This window comes from Mustelus asterias, chromosome 16 (genome assembly GCF_964213995.1).
Source record: "Mustelus asterias chromosome 16, sMusAst1.hap1.1, whole genome shotgun sequence".
NCBI lineage: Eukaryota > Metazoa > Chordata > Chondrichthyes > Carcharhiniformes > Triakidae > Mustelus > Mustelus asterias.
In genome coordinates this window covers 97,329,727-97,353,950 of record NC_135816.1, presented here as the reverse complement: position 1 = coordinate 97,353,950, position 24,224 = coordinate 97,329,727, and the positions used below count along the sequence as shown (strand labels likewise).

Here is a 24,224-nt window from a genome sequence, read left to right as displayed (position 1 = left end):
AAAGTGCAGTGAATGAAATAGTTGACAATGGACGATTTGGCTTTGTAAATCGAGATATTTATTATGAAAGTAATACAGTTGTGCAAAATATTTACAGAATTCTGTTTTAATTCCAGTTGGAACATAAAATAAAAGCTTGACACCACATTTTTGAATGAGATATTTAGTACTTGAATAGGTTACAATGTAATAACATGAGGGTCAGTATTTATTCTTCTCTAATATGGTGGGCATTGAGTGTATGTATGCAACGGAACTGCACTGTGAAGCCCAGAATACTTCCAAAGGGCACAAGTAGTGGGAAAGGTGTAAGTTCTAGGTTATCCAGTGAAGACATGTCAGTCTGTTCTGCTTCAGAATGACATTTCTGTGTACCATGGGTTTAGCTTCCTATTAGGCAAGGCCTTCAGAGTCAAGATGAGTAATTCCTACTTACACATAAAAAAGCAAAATGGTACAGAAGATTGACATCTGAAAGTTAAACGAGAAAAGCTGCAAATTCTTTGCTGGTCTTTCCGGATCATGGAGCTCAACCGAGTTAAAGTTTCCCGTGAGTTCCCGTTTACTGGCTGCTCTTTGGGCACTAACGGAGCCTAAGGCCCAAGCGAGATTTGATCGGGGTAAATTCTGAATTGCTCGTCCCTAGAACCTATAAATTGACAAAGAGATTGAAGGATTCAAGGACGCAAATCACTGAGAGTTATTTGTCAGGTTCGCAGTATTATTCCAAAGGTTAAGGCAATGTCATCCTTTGTTTCGGGGTCCTGAATACCAATTTGGGGAATGATATTAAAATTACGGGGTATCAGAGTCAATTTATCGCTGACCTCAATCGCCCTCGAGTCTTGAAATGATTCAAAGGGGCTTCCTTATTCGTGACAATATTGTTTTTTTTGGTATAATTTAAACTTCAGACATTCACATAATAGTATCAAAGCGGATCAATTACAATTACACACTATGACGAAATATCATCACTGCCTCACCGCGATAGGTTTGCAATCAGCTTTGGCCGCATCCATTCATGGGACATGTAGAAAATCTTATTATTCTGGAATACCTTCTTCACATTTTTTGACAGAGCGTAACGACACAGGGGAATTTATCACGCTTGCCGTCGGGCTATCGTTTGACTGGCTCCACACGAAATATGTCACAAAACAAACACAACTCCAAGGAAGATCCGAGTCTCCAGATCTGTGTCATTCCACGTGGATTCTTATCAATTTGCAAACATGCCAATGTTTACCTTGACTTGAGCAGTAACAGTGGCCATGGTACGCAGCCCATTTCATCGTTAGCCTGCGATCAATTTTGCTTAATCTAAGTTTTTATTTCACATTCAGCAGGCTGCCAATTGTCAATTATTCCTCTAGTTCTGCTCTAGTTTAATAACATTGAGGGCAAAAATAATCAATTTCCCATCAATTCGCTCTTAGCAGCTTTTTATCTTATTATAAGCAAAGTTACTCATGTTTGACACTAACCAGAACATAACTAGAGCAAAGGTGCGAACCTTTGTAATTGTTAGTCTTTGGAGGAAGGCCTCAAAGTGGGATTGAACCCCCTTGCGCCTGGCACAGATCTGACCCCAAACTGTCCATGGAGCTGTGCTAACTGACACCCATATACTCATACTTGCCTTAGTTCTCGTTAATTTTCAAGAAAATCTGCTATTGTATTTTCCATGATTCTTATCATTGGGAGTGATGTTGCAACTATTACAGCTCGGTGCAAACACTATCTTGAATAGTGCAGACAGATCTGGTCGGTACTGAACAAGGAATATATTAGACTTTGTGCGGATGTAGGGCAAAATCAATTGATATAATGAATGAATGTGCGAAATTTAGTTGAAAACATAGGGTAAAGCTTGATATAATGGGTCTTCGTGTTTAAGATGGTCAAACGAGTTGATGGCTTAGGTGCAAATAAATTATTTATACTGGTGTTGGAGTACAAAACAGTTAAAATCTTAAACTTCTAACGAATTCACCCAGTCTGATACCTCGTGTCCTTCAGATGAAATGTGGCTGTAATCTAGAACTCCCATTACATATGAATGCGGAGGCTGCGGGATGTTGAACATTTCCAAACCGAGATTAATAAACTATTGTCAGACAGAGGTGTCAACATGCAGATAAGAAATCTGGCAATATTAAAATGAAAATCAGCCATGAAGTAACTGAATGGTTTGGCGCGCTGAATTATTTCTAGATGTGTGTGTGTGTGCTGTTTTGTGGAAAGAGACAGAGTTCTAGTTACTAAGCAATATAGCATGGCAATACATGTTTGCATACCAACATATGAATTAGGAGCATGATAGGTCACTTGTCCCCTCAAGCCTGCTCTGTCATTCAAGAAGATAATGGCTGATCTGAATGTAACTTCAATTCCCCATTCCTGCCCCCAACCCCTTGCTAAGCAGAAATCTAGCTTGGCCTTAAGAATATACAAAGGTGCTGTTTCCACTGCCTTTTGTGAGTGAGAGTCATAGAGATTCACGACCCTATGAGAGAAAAACAAATCTGCCTGATGTAAGCGGCCTCTTACTTCTAAAGACTGACGCTTCTTCCAGATTTTCCGACATGAATAATCATCTTCCTCACTTGCCCCTGAGGATCTTTTAAATTTTCTATCAAGTCCCCCTTACACCTCTAAACTCTCTTGGACGCGAAAGTAACTTCATCAACCGTTCCCCAACCCCCACCCCCCGGTCTCCCCCCCCTCCCCGCCCCCCCCCACCACCCCCCCTACCCCCCGCCCCCGCCGTCTTAGTTTGGTTAGCATTTTCTGAACCGCTTCTAGCATATTTACATATCTCCTCAAATAAGGAGACCAAAACTGTACACAATAACCCAATATGATCTCACCAATGTCCAATAAATCTGAAGCAAAACCTCCTTATTTGTGTAACCAATTCTCCTCACATTAAATGATATCATTATATCACATGTCCGAAATAATTATCTTATGCTCTCGTTTATCTTAGCGCATTAATAAACTAAACAGTTTTATTTGAATGCCAGCTCCACAGATTTCAGATTATCATTCACTGGTTGATTACCTCCACATTCTTAGAAAAGTATTTTGGAAGTTTGGCCAGGATGATTCCGAGCTGTAGTATTGTCAGAAGCTAAGATTTCTGTATCTACAAGACTATTTTGTTTGTGTCTTTACCATCAACAGGGTCGGGAATGGCAAGGTTAACATCGGGGCCTGGACAGCTTCTAGTCGGCCACCAACCAAATGGCCCAGATCGCAATGAGTTCTCAGCCCTGCCGGAAACCATTGCAGTTATGACACGAGCAAGATAACCCCTTCCAAATAGCATTTGTGTTAAAAGGATGTTAGATTCAAATAACTGATTCATTAGAGACATCGTTGGAAGCAAGATAATGCGCGTTTAAATCGACGAAGCCATGCTAACTGCAATGATCTCTGTAGAAAATATGTAATTTATGGTTCTGAGGTACAGTGCGGGGCAGGGTTTTACTTTCTAAAATTCCATGTATACTTATCATATAGTTCTTAACTCATAAAGCTCAGTATAATCCTAAGCTGCCTTGGGCAATTAAGATCAGCAAAACACCACCACGGTAAACCCTTCAGCAGAATCCATTGACTCAATTTTTATGAAAAAAATCCAGAGGGAGTAAAGGGCGGGGGGGGGGGGGGCGTGGAGGGGAGGGGGGGGTGAGGTCGGGGGGGGGGGGGGAGACGCACCCAGACACGGGGAGAATGTGCAGATTCCGCACAGACAGCGACCCAAGCCAGAAATTGAACCTGGATCCCTGGCGCTGTGAGGCAGCAGTGCTCGCCACTGTGGCACTGTGCCGCCCCATAAATATATTAGAGAATGCGACACTAAAAGAAAACTATAAGAAATAATATCCGGGAAGAAATTCTATAAAAAAGAACGAAGTCGATGGATCGGGGTTCTGAAAGTCGAATCAATTTCCATGAAATGCCAGGAAAAGTCGAAAGCTGAAGTCAGTGCTCAAGTCAATTTGATTTCGGAAGAAGCACATGTGGCTCTGCTCTCTATTTCCTCTACTATGCTGCAGATAATCAAGTGCGTGCATGTGTGTGTGTGTGAGAGAGAAAGCGAGAGAGGGAGAGAGAAGGAGAGAGAGGGAGATAGCGCTACTGTAACACAGATTCCAGAGGATGTTAGCGCAAAAATTAATACACTTCACCATCTGGTTCAGATTGAGCTGTGATTACGTTGTATTGCAATTTAAAATATTGTTTAATATATTGACAGTCTCTTTTTTAACGGAGCACGATAATTATTTTTATTTTATTTGCTCTGCTTTAGAAAACACAGAGCTCTTTGCAAAGCTGACCGCAGTGAACAGACATCCGGTAAGTTTATTCTTCATTGACGCATTCTGGTTCAGGAAGTGCCACCAGTTTCCTGTGATTCTGAGCTTCGCAGACTGACCGCATGTAACCACAACCGAGCAAGAAAGCTGCAACGTTTCTCATACAGAATATATATCTAGCGAATCACATAGGGAACATTAGTGTTCGAAAGATAAACAGACATCTATTAACTCTGACAAGCAGTATCCGCAGCAGTCATCAACATGAGAGCGAAGGATGGTAGGTGCTGCCACAAATAATTGTTATTAACTTATAAGTAAGAATGCAAAACAACAAGGGATCATTCTAAGCAAACAACTGAAAACAGAGGCGACTCTTTCTGCTAAGCATGTTTCAGTCTTGCAATTTCTCAAATTCAATTTGAACCACGGATCCTTGACTATCTGTTGCAGCAGCTGCAGTTGAAAAGGAAGTTACAGGTTGAATTTATGGAGCAAAAGACCACAAACTAACCACGTTGCAAAGTGGTGTGCTGACAAAGAATACTTTTGAGAAACATTGCATTTTCTTCCTCCTGAAAATCCATTCTCTAACTGTGTTCAGCAAGTTCCCAAACAGTACATTAAAATCATGACCAAAATATGGATGTATTTTGTTCAAGTTGGCTGAGGATGAATGATAACCCGAATTAACTGTGATAGATCGGCTATTCGTTTTCACGATATTGGTTGTGTCCTTTTAATGTCATCAGATAATAGAGGCCGATGCGTCTTTTAAGTGATTGACCTTGCATTGCCACATTATCAGTGTACTGCCTCCTAAGTAAAGCAGCTCTCTCTCTCTCTCTCTCCCCCTGTTTCCATAAGCTATGCAGGAAAGAAGGATCTCGGAACTTATGTTCCCCTGGAGCCTCCTCGCATATTTTCTGAAGTAATACACCATTATTGTCGTATATTACCATATCCTTTATTTTCTCCTCTGGTTTGCTTGGAAATGCACACACATGATTTCTCTTCAGGCACCATCCTACCGAGTTCGACATTATAATCTTCTTCTGAAAAAAAAACAGTTCTTATGAATTTTCCAATCAACACTTTGATGACAAATTCATGTGGTTGTTATTTAGATACGTTCTTTCCTGCAACAGGGTGCATTCTCTCTGCATTGAGTTTATTTTAAAAAATGAGAAGTAAAGTCCTCGGTAGGTTTCCGTCGCAATCTCCCTCCCAAGATGATTAGGGTCAGCCTGTCAGTGTTTTACTAAAATGCACCAGCGGACATTTTGTAAATCCTCGTTATAAATATTATCTGTACCTTCAAAAATACATATAGACCCATTTCGTAACATGGCGACCTTAACAACATGTGACAGATTAATGTGGCCTAATCATAATTCAGAACATGTCGAAAACACCTTCCATGCATTTACATCCTCTCTCTCTCTAGAAGGAGAAGCTCGTATTTGGTTTGCTGTTTAAAGCTTTGCTACTGATTGCGCAACCTTTCCTAATGTTGTCTCATGAATAGACTTAAAAAATATTAGCAGGCCCGCTCCATGGCCGTGTCTGTCTTTTCGTTTTGTTTATTAATTCAATTTAGTTTTTTCTTTCAAGTACTGTCATCACATTACTAATCTGACAAAGGGATAACAATCGCTTCTCCGTCTCTTTTAAATGTCGCAGCAAAATAATCACACATTTCTCATGTCTATCGATGATAGCCTGTGCTATTATTGTCTCTATCTATTCAGCTGCCATTCCCACCACAATCTTTATATTCCCGGATGGTGTGGCCAAATATTTATATTTTGAATCTTTTATATTCGATGAAGATCTCATTGGTTTCTATCTGCCCTCCTTTTTAAATTCCCTCTGAATGTCTCAGTAGCCTCTCATATCATGTACTCCTTGCTGTCTGTATAATTAAAGTGGACCACTTGCCGAAACCTTATTCAATTGGGATAGGGAACTTCATGGTTTTCTTGGATTTAGAATCAATGATGGGCAAAAATCATTTTTAAATAGCTTATTTGCAGAGCAATTAAATTTATGCCAAGGTTATACACGAGTTGGAATATAAGAAGAACATGGACTCCTTCCTTCAATGTTGAGGTTGAGGCTCTGGAGTATCAGTCATTGAGCAGCATGTTAAAGTCAGAAATAAATAAAAAGTTAGATATATTCAGTCTTTGGGTTGAACAAATACACAAGTGATAATTGGAGCACACACAGGTGAAGGAGATTGTCTTTGTTGGGAAAAACCAGCAGACATGACATGAATTAAATCATGCAAAATTACACAGAGTGTGGGAAAAATTAAAGTAAGTTTACTTATTCGCCACATCAGGCTTACGCTAACACTGCACTTAAGTTACTGTAAAAATTCCCTAGTCGCCACACTTCAGCACCTGTTCGGGTACACTGAGGGAGAATTTAGCATGGCTAATGCACCTCACAAGCAAGTCTTTCGGAAACCGGAGGACCCAGAGGAAACCCATGCAGACACAGGGAGAACGTGCAGATTCCACACGGACAGTGGCCAAAACCGGGAATTGAACCTTCAGCCTGGCTCTGTGAGGCAACAGTGCAAAATGAGCTTTGCTCGTATATGAAGGTTCAGTTGGCAGTTAGGAAGGGAAATCAAATGTTAGCATTCATGTCGAGAGGGCTAGAATACAAGAGCAGGAATATATTTCTGAAGCTGTATAAAACACTGGTCAGACCTCATTTGGTGTATTGCAAGCAGTTTTGGGCCCCGTAAAGAAGGAAGGATGGGCTGGCCTTGGAAAATATCCGGAGATGATTCACAAGAATTATCTCTGGAATGAAGGTCTTGTTGTATGAGGAAAGGTTGAGTAATCTGGGTCTGTGCACGTTGGACTTTCGAAGGATGGGGGGGGGGGGGGGAAACTTATTGAAACCTACCCTCGTATTGAGGGGGGTAGGTACAGGGGAAATGTTAGGGGGAAGTTTTTCACACAGAGATTGGTGGGCGAGTGGAATCGGCTGCCGTCAGTGGTGGTGGAGGCAAACTCAATAGGGACTTTTAAGAGACTCCTGGATGAGTACATGGGATTTAATAGGATGGAGGGTTATAGGTAGGCCTAGATGGTAGGGATATATTCGGCACAACTTGTGGGGCCGAAGGGCCTGTTTGTGCTGAAGTTGTTCTATGTTTCTATGTTACTAAACTTACAGGCTACTGCGAGGCCTGGATAGAGTGGACGTGGAGAGGATGTTTCCACTAGTAGGAAAATCTAGAATCAGAGGCCACAACGTCAGGCTAAAAGGACGATCCAAAAAAACAGGGATGAGGGGGAATTTCTTCAGCCGGAGAGTGTTGAATCTGTGGAAGTCCTTGCTGCAGAAGGCTGGGGAGGCCAAGTCACTGAGTGGCTTAAAGACAGAGAAAGATAGATTCTTGATTAATAACGGGATGAGGGTTTATGGGGGAAAGGCAGGAGAATGGGGATGAGAAAAATAACAGCTACGATTGAATGGCAGAACAGAATCGATGGGCATTGTGGCCTAATTCTGCTCCTATGTCTTATGTTGTTATGGTCTTATGTCTTTTATGGTGTCAGGACGCGTTGAAAACTTAGTTAGAAAGGAAAATCTGATCTTTGGCTTTATTAATTGAGGTGAAAGTAGACAATATCACGCAAGCTGAGAATGTTTTTTATATGTGAAGCTGACTTTGAGGTAATTTGTTTTGTCTGAATCCGGGCAGTTGGAATGCTCACAAGGTCGGTGAGATGTTGAAAATAGGTTTATTGGAATGTTGCCAGTAATGAAGGACTTCAATATCTGCAGAAAATAGGACAGCAAGGTATGCTCTTGTTCGTGGAGAGAAGCATTATAGGATATTTCACAGCGACATTGTTAATTATATTGAGAGCCTTATGTCTTGAAAATTCAGGAATAAATCCGTGACAAGAACATTCAGAGCCCACGGAAATACGCTAAAAGCAATTAACCTAAGTTTGTAGAGGGGATGCAAAAGTATGTTGCCATATATATATATACACATACATATGTATATATTATTTCATGAGATGTGGGCATTGTTGGCAAGTGCAGAATTTTTACAGATCAAAAGTTGACAATTTCATAGATCATTTAAGAATTAACCATGTTGCTGTCAGTCAGAAGTCACATGTAGGCCAGGCCAGATCACATACGGGCGGCAGATTTCCTTCCCGAAATGGCATTCCGGAACCAGCTGGGTTTTTACGACAATCGAAAATGGTTTCATGATCATCATTAGATTTTGATTACAGAAATGTTTTTCAATTCAACTTCAATACCACGTCTGTTGGTCATTAAGGAGGCTGGAAAGCGTGATGGAAATCCATTCAATTCTACATTTCTACGGCTGAAATAAAATTGGGGACACACATAGTTCAGGAGTACGTGGTGAAGGGAAGGGTCTGGAAGATTGATGTTACAAACAATGAAAACATGTTCAATGATGCAAATCACGTGCCGACATGCTCCCTGGCTGTAACATTCTATCTCACTGCAACATAACATTCAATTGTCTTTTTTATATTGTCTCCGTGCCACTGAGCTCCATTGGTTACTGGACACGTTTTCTCCAACAGTAGGTGAATCCCTCGGTGAAGAAATAACCCCAGAACTGAAACCATAAAGGAAACCCGGCGATTTCAAGAGGCACGAAACGCAGGGGCAATGCAGCTACCAGTTTACATCTTACTTCTCTCTCTCTGCTTGGACAGTAAGTGTTTTCATTCTACTTGTTGACCATAGGAACACATTTATTCATATGGGCGATTATCGAAAGGGTACTAACCTTTTCTATGTGCTGCAAAGTTTGGAAAAAACAACATTGGGGTAAACTCTCCGGACCATCCTGATGGCCGCGGGGCGGGTTGCAAAATTTGACGGGCGATTTCAAGGTCATTTACTTCGCTGGGAATTTCTGGTCTCGGGGTTAAACCTTTGTTTGTGGTTTTCACATGCAAACTGAAGAGACAATTGCGAATCCCATTACTTCAGGGAAGGTTGAGGGTCATTGGATCTATTTCAAAAGCAGTCAGTGGGGTCTATTCAACTTGCCAACTCTCCCACAACACGTTCAGATAGAGGTTGATCATTCCTTGGATTGATCCATGGAAGTGAATATATTTGGAAGAGGATTGTGCGCTCAATCGAAAGAAAATGATAAGTATTAACCAGAGTTGGATATTGAGCAGCGGGGAGATGGCACAGGGGAGTCGAGGACGTGAATTCCATCAAAATAGAAAGGTATTCAAGCAGTTCAGCTCCTCGAGCCTTTTCGGCAATTTAATTGAAATAATAAAAGCCACCAGGTCCACATTGCTGATTTATGTTTATATTGCTTTGAAACCTTTACCGCATAAAATTCCGCTGATAACACACTTGATACTTTCAAAGAATCCCGTGAATGTACAAGATTTTTCAGAGTGAATCCCAACTTTCAAATGCATCAAAACGTTCTGCCAATGTTACTCATATGAGCTATATGATAGACAGCCTAACATTCGTGCAAACATTCAGGAGAACATTCTACAGTGATGTTTGCAGTCCAGCCACAAATGTGACATTCCTAGATGTGAATTGTGGGAAGGAGTTGGGTCAAGTGGATCAATTGTCAGTCGGAGGGATTGTAGGGGACTTTTCTTCATACATTGTTGGGTGAGGGCGTGGCTGGCGAGACTAGCAGGGATTGCACATCCCTCATTTGGGATGGAGGTGGTGAGCAGTCTTCTTGGACCATTCTGTTCCTTGTGGTCTACGGAGGGTGTTTGTTTTCATTAAATGGTAAGTTTTAGGTTGGCTATGTAAAAGGAGAATGAACAAGAAACAGAAACGTAAATAAGTGCTGGAAACCAACTTCAGTCAACTGGATATGATCTGGCCAAGCTAAACCTAAGACAGCCAGGCAAAGCTGCCAAGACTGAGTGCCTTTGAAGGAGATTTGTTTCAGGTACAATAACGAAGTAAACGTTATGGCAAACAAATCAGGTTCTCCCTGAATGGCAAGAGAGATAGAAATTTTGCTGAAACAGAAGCCGTGTAGGTAAAACAAGTAACAGTTGGAAAATAAAGTTGAGAACCAGAATGAATACAAAAGATTCAGAAACAATTCCTAAAATAAATAAGAGGAAACAAAGTGAGAGTCTGAAAAGAGGCTGCCAGCTGACATAAAATGAAATTAGACAAAGAACACTTCCACCATTTTGTAAATATTAATACAAACTACTGATTGAAAGAGTGGAACCACTTGTGGACCACACAATAGATTTACTCATGAGGTCAGCGTGCGTTGTTAAGGTACCGCGTCACTACCTTGCTTCTGCCTTTACCAAGGTAGGTTATGCTATTCAGATCCTGGTGAAAGAGAACTTGGCTTAGACACTTGAATATTTTTTTAGAAAAGCAAGCATTGCACAGGTTGGCTCAGTGGAACGTTGTTAAGACATCAGGACTCGATGTTAGGGCATGCCTGAACATGAGGGAAGATGGATTGGAAACTGCCGAAGCATTATTTGCAATTTTGCATTCATTTTTAAATTCATAGCTCTTGTCAGAGAATGGAATAATTGAAAAAGTCACAATTTCCTTGAAAAATAATAAAAATATATTTCAATATTAATTTCACCAACCACAGGTTGGTAGATTTTACGTCAATGGCGGTGATGCTTTTAAAAGATAATTCTGGGTAAAAGTAATTGTGTCTTGGAAAGTCGAGGATTGACTAAGGAGAGCCAACACAGCTTTGTTGCGAGGAAATCGAGTTTAATCAGCTCGCTTTCGTTTTATTTCTCTGAAAGAAACAGCGAATGATTTTGGGAGTACTGTGGTTGACGTGGGCGATCGGAATTAAATAAAAAGCTGAAGTGTCAGCAAAGTTAGAGCTCATGGAATAATATGGAGGGCGGCAACCTTGATATGAAATTGGCCAGTAGAGGGGAAACAGAATGCAGCGGTGAAAAAATGTTTTTCTTCTGGCTCGAGGCAGGTTTTCAGTCGTGTTTAGTAGCCCTGCTTTTCCTGATAAATTTTAAGAACCTTAGAACTTGCCATAAAGGCCATGTTTTCAAAATTGGCAAATGATACGAAAGTTGCAAATATTGTGAACTGCGATATGGATAGTACAAAACTCCAGACGGTCATTGGCAGGTTGTGATATCACTGCCAAATGACAGCTGAATTTTCGTGAAAAGGAGTGTGAATGTTTATAAGAATGAAGAGTCTGTTTTAAGTAAGTGGGAACATTCTCAGGAAGGTACAGGGGCATAGAAATCTGGGCGGAAATCGTTGAATTAGGCTGGAGAGTTTGACGATGTGGTGTATAAAGAACACTGTCTATTGGCCTTTATGAATGAGAGCACAGGTTACGAAAGTAACACATTTAAATTAACTGTAGAAAACTGGTTCAGTCTCAACTGGAGGTGGATTAAGAACATAAGAACATAATAAATAGGAGCAGGAGTAGGCCATCTAGCCCCTCGAGCCTGCCCCGCCATTCAATAAGATCATGGCTGATCTGAAGTGGATCAGTTCCACTTACCCGCCTGATCCCTATAACCCCTAATTCCCTTACCGATCAGGAATCCATCTATCCGTGATTTAAACATATTCAATGACGTAGCCTCCACCACTTCAGTGGGCAGAGAATTCCAGAGATTCACCACCCTCTGAGAGCAGAAGTTCTTCCTCAACTCCGTCCTAAACCGACCCACCTTTATTTTGAGGCTGTGCCCTCTGGTTCTAGTTTCCTTTCTAAGTGGAAATAATCTCTCCCTCTCTACCCTATCCAGCCCCTTCATTATCTTATAGGTCTCTATAAGATCCCCCCTCAGCCTTCTAAATTCCAACGAATACAAACCCAATCTGCTCAGTCTCTCCTCATAATCAACACCCCTCATCTCTGGTATCAACCTGGTGAACCTTCTCTGCACTCCCTCCAAGGCCAATATATCCTTCCACAAATAAGGGGACCAATACTGCACACAGTACTCCACAGTATTAGCGAGAATAAGGCAGTTATGTTTGGAGAAGGAAAGCCTGAACAGATATTCAATAGTCAAATAAATTAATGCCCGGTCTTGACAGAGGAGTAAGCAGAATCAAATCCCATTGGCAAAGGATCGAAAATCAAACGTAATTAGGAAATTAAGTTTGGCAGATATAGAACAAAGAAAACTACAGCACAGGAACAGGCCCTTTGGCACATCAAGCCTGTATCGATTATGATGGCCTCATTAGGCAACAAAAATAAAACGTTCTGCCATTACTCGGTCTGTATTCCTCTCTTCCCTCCTTATTTATGTACTCTATCCAGATGCCCCTTAAATGTTGCTAATGTGTTTGCTTTTACCACCTCCTCTGGCAGCGCGTTCAAGGCACCCAGCACTCTCTGCGTAAAATAAAACTTCCCAGCACATCCCCCTGAAGCATTGGTTCCCTCACCTTAAACCTGTACCCCCTTGTAGTTGGCACTTCCAATCGAGAAAAAAAAACATCCGACTATCCACCCTGTCTATGCTTCTCATACTTTTGTGGACCTCTATCAGGTTTTTCCTCAGCCTCCGTCTTTTCAGTGAAAACAATCCTCGTCTATTCAACCTTTCCACTTAGTCAATATCGTCGAGACCAGGCAAAATCATGGTGAACATTCTTTGCACTCCCTTCCTATGCTTCCTGTCCTTCTGATATTGTGGTGACCAGAACTGCACACTATACTCCAAATGCGGCCTAAGCAAGGTAGCTGTAACTTGATTTCCCAACTCTTGTACTCAATGCCCTGGCCAATGAAGACAAGCATGCCACATGCCTTCTCAATCACCCTGGCCACCTGTGTTGCAACTTTTAGGGAACTGTGGACCTGCACGCCCAGGTCACTCTGTGTTAATGTTCCTAAGGGTTCTGCCATTTACAGTATAATTCACACCTAAATTTGACCCATCAAAATGCATTGCCTCGCATTTGTCCGGATAAAACTCCATCTGCCATTTCTGATCTCCAGTCTCCAATCTATCTGTATCATAAGATCATACACACAAATAATCACAATGTACGGCACGGAGACAGTCCCTTCGGCCCATAGTGGTCCATACATACCAATGGGTAGGAAGGGGCAAGGGGTCATGAAAAGAGAGTATAGGGAATTACGGAGAGAGCTGAGAAGGAGGAAAGCAAAGGTAGTAATCTCAGGATTGCGGCCTGTGCCAAGGGAAGGTGAGGACAGGAATGGAGTGAGGTGGAGGATGAATGTGTGGCTGAGGGACTGGTGCAGGGGGCAGGCATTCAGGTTCCTGGACCATTGGGACCTCTTCAGAGGCAGGTGTGACCTGTACACAAAAGACGGGTGGGACTTGAATCCCAGGGGGACCAATATCCTGGCAGGAAGGTTGGCTAAGGCTACTGGGGAGAGTTTAAACTAGATAGGGTGGGGGGAGGGGATCAAAATGAGGTGACTGAGAGTGAGGAAGGTAGCTCGCCAACAGAGAAGGGTTATAGGCGGTGCAAGAGGGCCGTTGGACAGGGAATAGAGAAGGGGAAACCTCAGAGCAAAGGATTGAGATGTGTTTACTTTAATGCCAGGAATATAGTGAATAAAGGGGATGAGCTCAGAGCGTGGATAGATGCCTGGAAGTATGATGTGGTGGCCGTTACGGAGACTTGGATGTCTCAGGGACAGGACTGGATACTCCAGATGCCGGGATTCAGATGTTTCAGGAAGGACATGGAGGGAGGCAAGAAAGGGGGTGGAGAGGCACTGCTGATCAGGGATCAGCTGTAGAGAACGTGTATGCTGTGGAGGGATTGTCCACCGAGTCTCTGTGGGTGGAAGTTCAGAGTGGGAAGGGGCCGGTCACTTTGCTGGGAGTTTTCTCTCGGCCGCCCAATAGTAACAGGGAGGTGGAGGAGCAGATAGGGAAACAGATCCTGGAGAGATGCAGTAATAGCAGAGTTGTTGTGATGGGGACTTTAATTTCCCAAACATAGATTGGAATATCCCTAGGGTAAGTGGGTTGGATGGGGAAGAGTTCGTTAGGTGTGTTGAGGAGGGTTTCCTGACACAGCATGTGGACAAGCCGACAAGAGGAGAGGCTGTACCTGATCTGATACTGACCAATGAACCTGGACAGGTGTCAGATCTCTCAGTGGGAGAGCATCTTGCGGATAGCGATCATAACTCTATCTCCTTTGGGCTTGCATTGGAAAAAGAGAGGATCAGGCAAGCTAGGAAAGTGTTTATATGGAGTAAGGGGAAATATGAAGACATTAGACAGCAAATTAGAGGAGTAAATTGGAAGGAGGTATTCTCGGGGAAATGCACTGAAGAGAGGTGGCAGTTTTTCAAGGAATGTCTGTCTAGCGTTCTACAGGACAACGTTCCGAGCAGACAGGGAGGTGTTGGTCGTTTAAAGGAACCGTGGTGCACGAAAACTGTGCGGGGCCGAGTCGAGAAGAAAAGGAAAGCGTACAAAAGGCTCAGAGAGCTTGGCGAAGATAGGGATTTAGAAGAGTATATGGCTTGTAGGAAGGGACTAAAGAAGGAAATTAGGAGAGCCAGAAGGGGTCACGAGAAGACCCTGGCAGGTAGGATTAAGGAGAACCCTAAGGCGTTCTCTAAATATGTGAAGAGTAAAAGGATGAGACGTGACGGAATAGGGCCTATGAAAGGTGAAGGCGGGAAAGTCTGTACGGAACCAGTAGAAATGGCAGAGGCGCTCAATGAGTACTTTGCCTCGGTTTTCACAGAGGAGAAGGACCTGGGTGGATGTACTGCGGGCGTGCGGTGGACTGAAAGGATTGAATATGTGGACTTCAAGAAAGTGGTTGTGCTGGAATTTTTGAATGGCATCAAGATAGATAATTCACTGGGTCCGGATGGGATGTACCCCAGGTTACTGTGGGAGGCGAGGGAGGAGATTGCAGAGCCTCTGGCGATGATCTTTGCGTCGTCGATGGAGACGGGAGAGGTGCCAGAGGATTGGAGGATTGCGGATGTTGTTCCTATTTTCAAGAAGAGGAATAGGGATAGCCCAGATAATTACCGACCGGTGAGTCTAACCTCAGTGGTTGGTAAACTGATGGAGAAGATCCTGAGGGACAGGATATATGAGCATTTAGAGAGGTTTAGTATGCTCAAGAATACTCAGCATGGCTTTGTCAAAGTCAGATCGTGCCATACGAGCCACGGTGGAGCTCTTCGAAAATGTGACCAAATACATTGACGAAGGGAAGGTGGTAGATGTGATTTATATGGGTTTTAGCAAGGCGTTCGATAAGGTCCCCCATGCAAGGCTTCTAGAAAAAGTGAGAGGGCATGGGATCCAAGGGGCTGCTGCCCGGTGGATCCAGAACTGGCTTGCCCAAAGGAGGCAGAGAGTGGGTATAGACGGGTCTTTTTCTAAATGGAGTTCGGTCACCAGTGGTGTGCCCCAGGGATCGGTTCTGGGACTCTTGCGGTTTGCCATTTTCATAAATGACCTGGATGAGGAAGCGGAGGGATGGGTTGGTAAGTGTGCCAACGACACGAAGGTTGGTGGGGTTGTGGATAGTCTAGAGGGATGTCAGAAGTTCCAGAGGGACATAGATAGGATGCAAGACTGGGCGGAGAAGTGGCAGATGGACTTCAACCCAGATTAATGCGTTGTGGTCCATTTTGGGAGGACAAATGGGATGAAGGAGTACAATATAAAGGGAAAGACTCTTAGTACGGTAGAGGATCAGAAGGACCTTGAGGTCCGGGTCCATAGGACTCTGAGATCGGCCCCGCAGATGGAGGAGGTAGTTAAGAAGGCGTATGGTGTGCTGGCCTTTATCAATCGAGGGATATATATTTTAGGAGTCGGGGGATAACGATGCAGCTATATAAGACCCTCGTCAGGCCCCACTTGGAGTACTGTGCTCAGTTCTGGTCGCCTCACTATAGGAAGGATGTGGAAAAGATTGAAAGGGTGCAGAGGAGATTTACAAGGATTTTGCCTGGATTGAGTGGCATGCCTTTTGAGGGAGCTCGGTCTTTTCTCCTTGGAGAGATGAAGGATGAGAGGAGACCTAATAGAGGTGTATAAGATGTTGAGCGGCATAGATCGGGTGGACTCTCAGAGGCTTTTTCCCAGGGTGGAAATGTCTGCTACGAGAGGACACAGATTTAACGTGCTGGGGGTAGGTACAGGGGAGATGTTCGGGTTAAGTTTTTCACACAGAGGGGGGTGGGCGAGTGGAATCGGCTGCCGTTAGGGGTGTTGGAGGTGAACTCAATAGGGTCTTTTAAGAAACTCCTGGATGAGTACATTGACATTAATAGGATGGAGGGTTATAGGTCGGTATAGAAGGTAGGGATGTGTTTCCGCTCAACTTGTGGGCCGAAGGGACTGTTTGTGCTGTAGTTTTTCTTATGTTTCTATGATTCTAAAATAACCATCTAAACTGACCCCATTTTCCTGCTTTTGGCCCATATTTCTCTAAACCTTTCTGATCCATGATTCTGTCCAAATATCTCTCAAACATTACCAGTGTCCCTGCCTCAACCACTTCCTCCAGCAACTCATTCCACAAACATACCACCTCTGCTTCAAAACGTTGCTGCTCATCTTCCCATTAATTATTTCATTACTTCTTAACAATCCTATGCCCTCTAATTCGCGATTCCCCAACCCTGGGTGAAAGGCTGATTGTATTCACCCTGTGCATGCCTCTCGCGATCTTTGCACCTCTATCGAATAGCCCCTCAGTCTCCTAGGCTCCAAAGAAAATAGTTCCAACCTGTCCAAACTCTCCCTCCAGCTCTGCCCCTTGAGTCCTGGCATCTTCCTTGCAAATGTCTTCTGCACTCTCTCCAGGTTAATAACACCTTTCCTATAGCAAGACGACCAACACAATACTTCAGGTGTGGCCTCACCGACGTCCTGTAAAACTGCAACATAACTTACCAAACTTCAATAACCAATACCCTGACTGATGAAGGCCATCATGTTGAAAATCTTCTTCACTGCCCCAACTACCTGTGACTCCAGCTTTAGAGGACAGTTCTCCTGAGCTCCAAGGTCCCTCAGCTCTATTAAATTTCCGAAGGTCCTACCAGTCACCGTGAAAGTCCTCTCTTGATTTGATTTTCCAAATGCAACACCTAGCACTTTTCCGAATTGAACTCCATTTGCTATTCTTGGCACACTTCTCGGCTGTTCAAGATCATATGGCAATTATTGACAACCTTCCTTAGTGTCAACAATACCACCGATTTTAGTGTCATCTACAAAGTTACTGATCATGCCCTGCACATCCTCATTCAAATCGTTGAAATCGATAACAAACGACAAAAGGATCAGTACTGACCCCTGAGGCATATCACTAGTCACAGATATCCAGTCCGACAAGCATCCGTCCACAAATTTCTCTGCTTCCTACCATAAAGTCAATTGCATGTCCAATTTGCCAGCTCTCCCTGGATTCCATGTGATCAAATCTTCCAGTGGAAGGTGGAACTTTATCAAAGGCCTTACTGAAGTCCATAGACAACGTTGACTGCCCTCCGTTCATCAACATTCCTTGTCACTTCATCAAATAGCTCTAAACAAATTGTATGACACGATCTACCATGTAAAAAAAAACGTTCTGAATACTTCTAATCAAACCGGGCATTTCCAAAGGCCTGTATGGGTTATCCCTCAGAATCCTCTCTATATCATTTTGTATCCTTTGGCAATCCCCGGCACTATTAGCAACTCTGGCAATTATCGTTTCATCCACAAACTTACTAATCAGATCACCTACATTTTTCTCCAGGTCATTTATATATACTACCAAGAACATAAGTCCCAGCACTAATCTCTCCTGAACAGCACTAGCTGCTGACCTCCATTCTGAAAAAAAAACACCCTTTCACAACTTTACTCTGTCTTCGATAACCAATCCAGATCTATATCATCCAGCCGGCTCACAATGAATCACATGTAATTTTAGTTTTTGTACCAGACTGCCATGTGGGACCTTGTCAAATGCCTTACTAAATTCCATATAAACTACATCCATAGCCCTTCCCTCATCATCTTTGTCAGCTAGTAGTAATAGAGGCTGGTAAAACTTTGTCCTTTAAAAAGCGTTTAGGCAGTTACATGGGTAAGATGGTTATGGAGGGATATGGGCCAAACGTGGGCAATTGGGATCAGCTGAGAGGTTAAAAAGGGGGCGGTATGGGAAAGTTGGGCCGAAGGGCCTATTTCCATGCTGTAAACCTCTATGACTCTATGACTCTTCAAAAATCTCAATCGATTTGGTGAGTCATGACCTTCCCCGTACAAAACCATGCTGCCTGTTAGTAACTAGTCAATTTCCTTCCAAATGTGCATATATCCTATCCCTCAGTATCTTCTCCAAATCTTCCCCACCACTGATAACAGGCTGACCGCCCTATGACTTCGTGGATTATCCCTGCTCCCTTTCTTAAACAAAGGAATTGCATTGGCTCCAGTCTTCTCCAGTCCTCTGAAATCTCGCCTGGACGAAGAGGATATGAAAATATCTTTTAAGCCCTAACTATTTCTCCCTTTGTCTCCCGCAGCATCCTGGGATGGAGCCCATCTGGCTTCGGGTACTTGTTTAACTTGATGCAATTTAGGATACCCAACATTTCCTCCGTCGATATATTGATACTGCTTAGAAGTTTCAGACACTTATCCTTGGCCTCAAACATTGTCACTTCATTCTCCTTGGTGGACACCATTACAAAGTATTCATTAAGGATCTTACCCACTTCCTGGGGCTCCACGCAAAACTTCCTTCCATTGTACTGCTACCCTCCTGCTGCTAATCTATGCATATAAACCCTTGGGAATCCCATTGACTCTGTTTGTTAAAGACATTGCATGGCTTAATTTAGTCCCTCTAATTCCACGTTCAAGTTCCTTCCTACTTTCACTATACTTCTCATAGAATCATAGAAACCCTACAGTGCAGAAGGAGGCCATTCGGCCCATCGAGTCTGCACCGACCACCATCCCACCCAGGCCCTATCCCCACATATTTTACCTGCTAATCCCTCTAACCTACACATCCCAGGACTCTAAGGGGCAATTTTTTAACCTGGCCAATCAACCTAACCCGCACATCTTTGGACTGTGGGAGGAAACCGGAGCACCCGGAGGAAACCCACGCAGACACGAGGAGAATGTGCAAACTCCACACAGACAGTGACCCAAGCCGGGAATCGAACCCAGGACCCTGGAGCTGTGAAGCAGCAGTGCTAACCACTGTGCTACCGTGCCGCCCCTCATCAGTTTCCGGATGCCTAAACCTAACGTATGCTTCATTTTTCCCTTGGATTATGCTTTCAATTTCCCTTGTCATGCAAGGCTCCCGAATCCTGCCATTTTCTATCATTCATTTTTGTTGGGTATGCCTGCCCTTCACTTTAATCAACTGGCCATTTAAAGCCTCACACATGCCAGTCATGTCGAGAATATTTTTTGAGGAATAATGATTGGGATTTGGAATTCACCGCCTGGGAGAATGGTGGAGTCGGGCCAATAAATGCATTCAAAAGGAAATTGGGTCAATATCTGATTAGAACAAAAATGCACAGAGCAACGGCTCTGGCACTCTGTAACATGCCCCTTCGGAGGTTCCAACACAGACCCACAAGCCAAATAAGCTCATTCTGTACTTATCTACTTTATGATTCTACAAGTAGTTGTATGATGCTCCGGTTTCATATTAATTTATTACATCAACAAGAAAAGATTAAATTCCCGACTATAGCTTTACATTCCATACGTTTTGAGATTATATCAAACATCTTTCACCTTCTTGCAGAACATGGCTATCATGTTAGTTTCCGGAGTTAATCGGGAGAAAAAGTAAAAAAATGTATTTTTTTGTTCTGCTACGGCTGTTGTTTCCTAATGATAGAGGTACTTGATTTGTTTTATCACCGCATTGATTTATCTTATGTTATTCATTTATATGTGCAGATTGCTAGTACTGCTTAATTTGTTTTGCATTTGCTGATGAATGGTTTACACCGTAGGCAGAGAGAAAACTTCTTCCGAATGAAAGGAGTTCAGAACAGGCGAGTGCCTGGGTAAAATTACAAACGTGTTGGTCAAGCCTGATGTCAGAAATTGTACTTCACACAATCCGTTTTAAAAAAGAATGAGCGAAATACATTTTTGTGAGAGTCCATTTGATCACTCGGCGTATGCGTGCTTGAAGTGAAAGGCATGTGATTTTGTGGTAGTCATTGTCACCGTGAAGCACTCTTTCTTTCTACCATGTACAAAGCTCCAGTAATCTTCAAGTCGTCAAGCGTTTCATGCACTAGCCTTTACGTTTACAGTGAGGGGACGCCCAAAACAAATGTCTTGACGGTGGAAGTGCAAATCGAAGCTTTAGTCGCAACGGACGTTAACACAAGCTGGGACAGTCTCCCTTTGCCAGCGTAATGGATGTTGTGAGTTTCAATCTCAGCTTTTTCGTTCCTAACCTGGCATGAAAAATCTGCAGTAAGGAGCCTTTAACACCAGGTTAAAGTCCAACAGGTTGGTTTGGTAGCAAACGCCACTAGCTTTCGGAGCGCTGCTCCTTCGTCAGGTGAGTGGGAGATCTGCTCATAAACAGCAAACAGGCCATATAAAGACACAAACTCAATTTACATAAACAATCTGTGTCAGGAAAGGCTGTACCGTAACCCCATCACGCAGGCCAATCACTCGTCTGCAGGAGGTAAATTTTGAAATTCCTTCTACCTCGTGAAACTGACCCTGCTCTTTTGTAAAACAAGGCACAGACTGCATGCACATGACACATTTTTAGGAGCTCGTAAACTCCCGAAATAGATCTCAGAAAATGCGTTTCTTCTGCATCTAGCATTTAGCAAACGTAAAGTTTGACGTGTCTCCTTGACATTGGGGCCCAGGACAATCTGGAAGCTTGCGATTAGTGCACTCTGTAAGGCAGCTTAGAGAATTAATACGTTTAATCAACTGGGCACTTGTTAACAGAGTAACCCGGTTTGTTTCACAGATCAGAGGAGTCCATCTCATAAACCCGGCAAGAAATATGTCAAATTGGATATGGCCAAAAATTCTGCCGCTTACATATTCACTCAAACCCCGGCGGCTGACCAGGCGGCCATTGATTACATCAGAGATGAATGGGTTGACAGAAAAGATTTCCTCAAAGTATGGGATGATGCCAGGAAAGGTTTGAGGCACCATGTGGCCATCCCAGAAGGATTACGAAGGGAGCACCTGATGGCAATTCACGCTTACACCCAGGAATCTGTACTGTACCGCGAATTCAACGAAGCAATCAGGCAGTTCGGCTCAAACGACTCCACCTATCATGAGAACTTCCATTTCAAATGTTTCCATTACCTCCTCTCCATCGCCCTGGATACGTTAAAGAGTAACGGTCACAAGACATTCAGGGGCGTTCCCATACTATTCAACGCAACGATGGGAGAAGCAGTCCGGCTGGGTCAATTTTCTTCGACTTCATTCGATATGTCAATTGCGCAGGCATTCCTGCAGCCAAACGCAGCAGAAAACACATTGTTTAACATAGAGACCAAATTGGGAGTCCCAGTCAGTAAATTCTCAGCTACGTATTTTGAAAACGAGGTCCTCATCCCGCCCATTGAGGTCTTTGAGGTCAAAGACGTGTCTGATTGCGAAAAGAATATTGAAACTTGTTGGGTCAATATTACGCTTTCAGCAAAAGGGTGCCAGGGCATTGCAGTAACAGTGGAAATCTCGAACGGTGCATTCAAGGTGAAAAACAGGAATGTAGCTTGCCCCCAACATTGTCAGTGCTTTGTCACGTAAGTTTCTGGGCCTGACAGTAGAGATTTGCGAATAATGTAGTATTTAATAATGTTTGTTATTGGGCGATTTTTGCTTACTCATCGGAAATGCATTCTTCATAACTGAATATATCCACTTGCCATTTGTCAGGACGCACTTGTTATTTGTTGTCACTATCTACTTGATAACTGAAACAGCGAATTTCCAGCTGCAGCACAAGCCGAACACATTTTGGGCTTGGGTTTCTAAGAGGTAAGAAATAGTCCTGCCACACAAGTGCCAAGAAAAGAAAATCTCGAACAAGAAAACAATCTAAAGTCGCTCCTTAACCTTTACTAGTATTACTGTCGATGAATTCGTCGAATACACCATTCTGGGCTTTACTATTAACCAGATATTTTACTGAATGGTCATAAGGTACGATGACAACAAGATCAGGTGAGAGGTAAGAATCCTACGGCGATAAATGCACCTCGTGGCTCCCCAAAACCTCTCCACGTTGTTCAAGATACACGTCACGAGTGTGGTAGAATACTTGCCTGTGTGAGTGACGCTCCAACAACAGTCAGAAAGCTTTACAACATCACATCCACATATAGGAAGCCGTTTGACTGGCATCTCACCCCACACCTTTAACTTTCACAACCCCAGGCGCCGACTAACAGTGGTATCAGTGTGTGCCAAACAAGATGCAGTAAAGAAATTCACCAAGATTCCTTAGACAGCATCCTCCAAACTCATGATCACTACCATCTAAAATAACAGGGACAGCAGACGCATAGGAGAACCATAAGGTGCAAGTTGCCCTCCACTCACCATCCTGACTTGCAAATATATCACCATTATTTCTCTGTCACTGTGTCGATATGATGCAACCATCTCATTAACACCACTTTTGGTGCAGATGCACAACGTGGACCATAGCGGTTCAGTCAGGCCGTCCACCACTGACTTCTGAAGATAAATTAGGGATACCTTTTAAAATGTTGACTTCGCCACCGAAGGCCACGTCCCCTTGAAAGAAATGCCATATTATCTTCTTGACCGTTACGATTGTTTTGTTTCAGAGATATTTATTGTGTTTTGAATGTATATATTGCAAGCCCATTCCTTCCCCCCTTGTATAGATCAGCCAACCTTTCTCGGATTTTTGGAACCGTGCTTTGATTTTGGAACCCGGCCATCCGCCCGCCCCCCACCCCCCCCTCCCCACCCCACATTCCCCATAACCGTATGCATTTGCCAACCAATCCGCCTACCTACATATCTTGCAACACGACGGGCCAATTTAGCATGGCCAATACACCGAACCTGTACAGCGTTAGACTGTATTGGAATTTTTATTACATAATTTCCTTTCATTGTGTCCCATGTTAGTGATAGAGCCCTTACAGTATCAACACCTTCTGAGGTCACCAAGATGCCACTGCCACTTGTGTGAACTCTGACGAGACTTTGGACATGATTCGAATCAAGATGATCAAACCAAGCTTAACTGTGCCTTTTAAGTATTGAATATACTTAACGCCCAATTGATAATGGTAAGTGACATAAAAATGATCCGGGACGACAGTACTTTTATTCACATTCTGCCACATTGGGCGCATGGCCTAATCTTTAGTAACTTTACTTTTCTGCATATTCTCTCTCGCTCTCTCTCGATCACACACACACACACACACACACACACACATACACCCACACGTGCAAAGTCACTCATACAAACGCTCACATACAGACACAAACCCTCTCACCAATACATCCAGAAAGAAATATTCCCTATCTCACAGAGATATTTACAGAGACTCATCCTCTCTCATCGACAATCAGAAACACGCAGACGTAGACACACAATCTCCCTCTCACACAAATATGTGAACACACATATACACACACAGAAGCTCTCAAACGCACGGAAAGAAACTCACACAAACGGGCATTCTATCTCACACACATTGACGGTACAATCACCCACACGCACACACATAAGTGCGCACACAACAACGCATACACAGTCGTAGATTCTCTGACACATGAATTTTGTCACACACACAATGATGCACACATACGCGCATAATTTCAGTCACAT

General features: G+C 43.2%; 1 protein-coding gene across 2 annotated transcripts; it reads left to right on the top strand.

Moving 5' to 3' along the window:
* Positions 1–4,115: 4,115 nt before the first annotated feature.
* On the top strand, positions 4,116–22,345 carry LOC144505544 (erythroblast NAD(P)(+)--arginine ADP-ribosyltransferase-like). 2 transcript variants are annotated; one of them, XM_078231674.1, is made up of 4 exons: positions 4,116–4,219; positions 4,322–4,368; positions 8,933–9,066; positions 21,354–22,345. In XM_078231674.1, exons 3-4 carry the CDS (start codon positions 9,021–9,023, stop codon positions 22,154–22,156), a joined length of 849 nt encoding a protein of 282 aa, XP_078087800.1. In that variant the 5' UTR covers positions 4,116–4,219; positions 4,322–4,368; positions 8,933–9,020; the 3' UTR covers positions 22,157–22,345. The 2 variants fall into 2 exon arrangements, with proteins under 2 accessions (XP_078087800.1, XP_078087799.1); XM_078231673.1 differs by lacking the exons at positions 4,116–4,219; positions 4,322–4,368 and adding an exon at positions 4,392–4,608.
* The last annotated feature ends 1,879 nt before the right edge of the window (positions 22,346–24,224 follow it).

Bases quoted from the DNA above. Each gene is read 5' to 3' on its own strand.
- LOC144505544 (XM_078231674.1), top strand. From the start codon at position 9,021: ATGCAGCTACCAGTTTACATCTTACTTCTCTCTCTCTGCTTGGACA. The intron at 9,067-21,353 runs GTAAGTGTTTTC...TTTGTTTCACAG, and splicing joins TCTCTCTCTCTGCTTGGACA to ATCAGAGGAGTCCATCTCAT.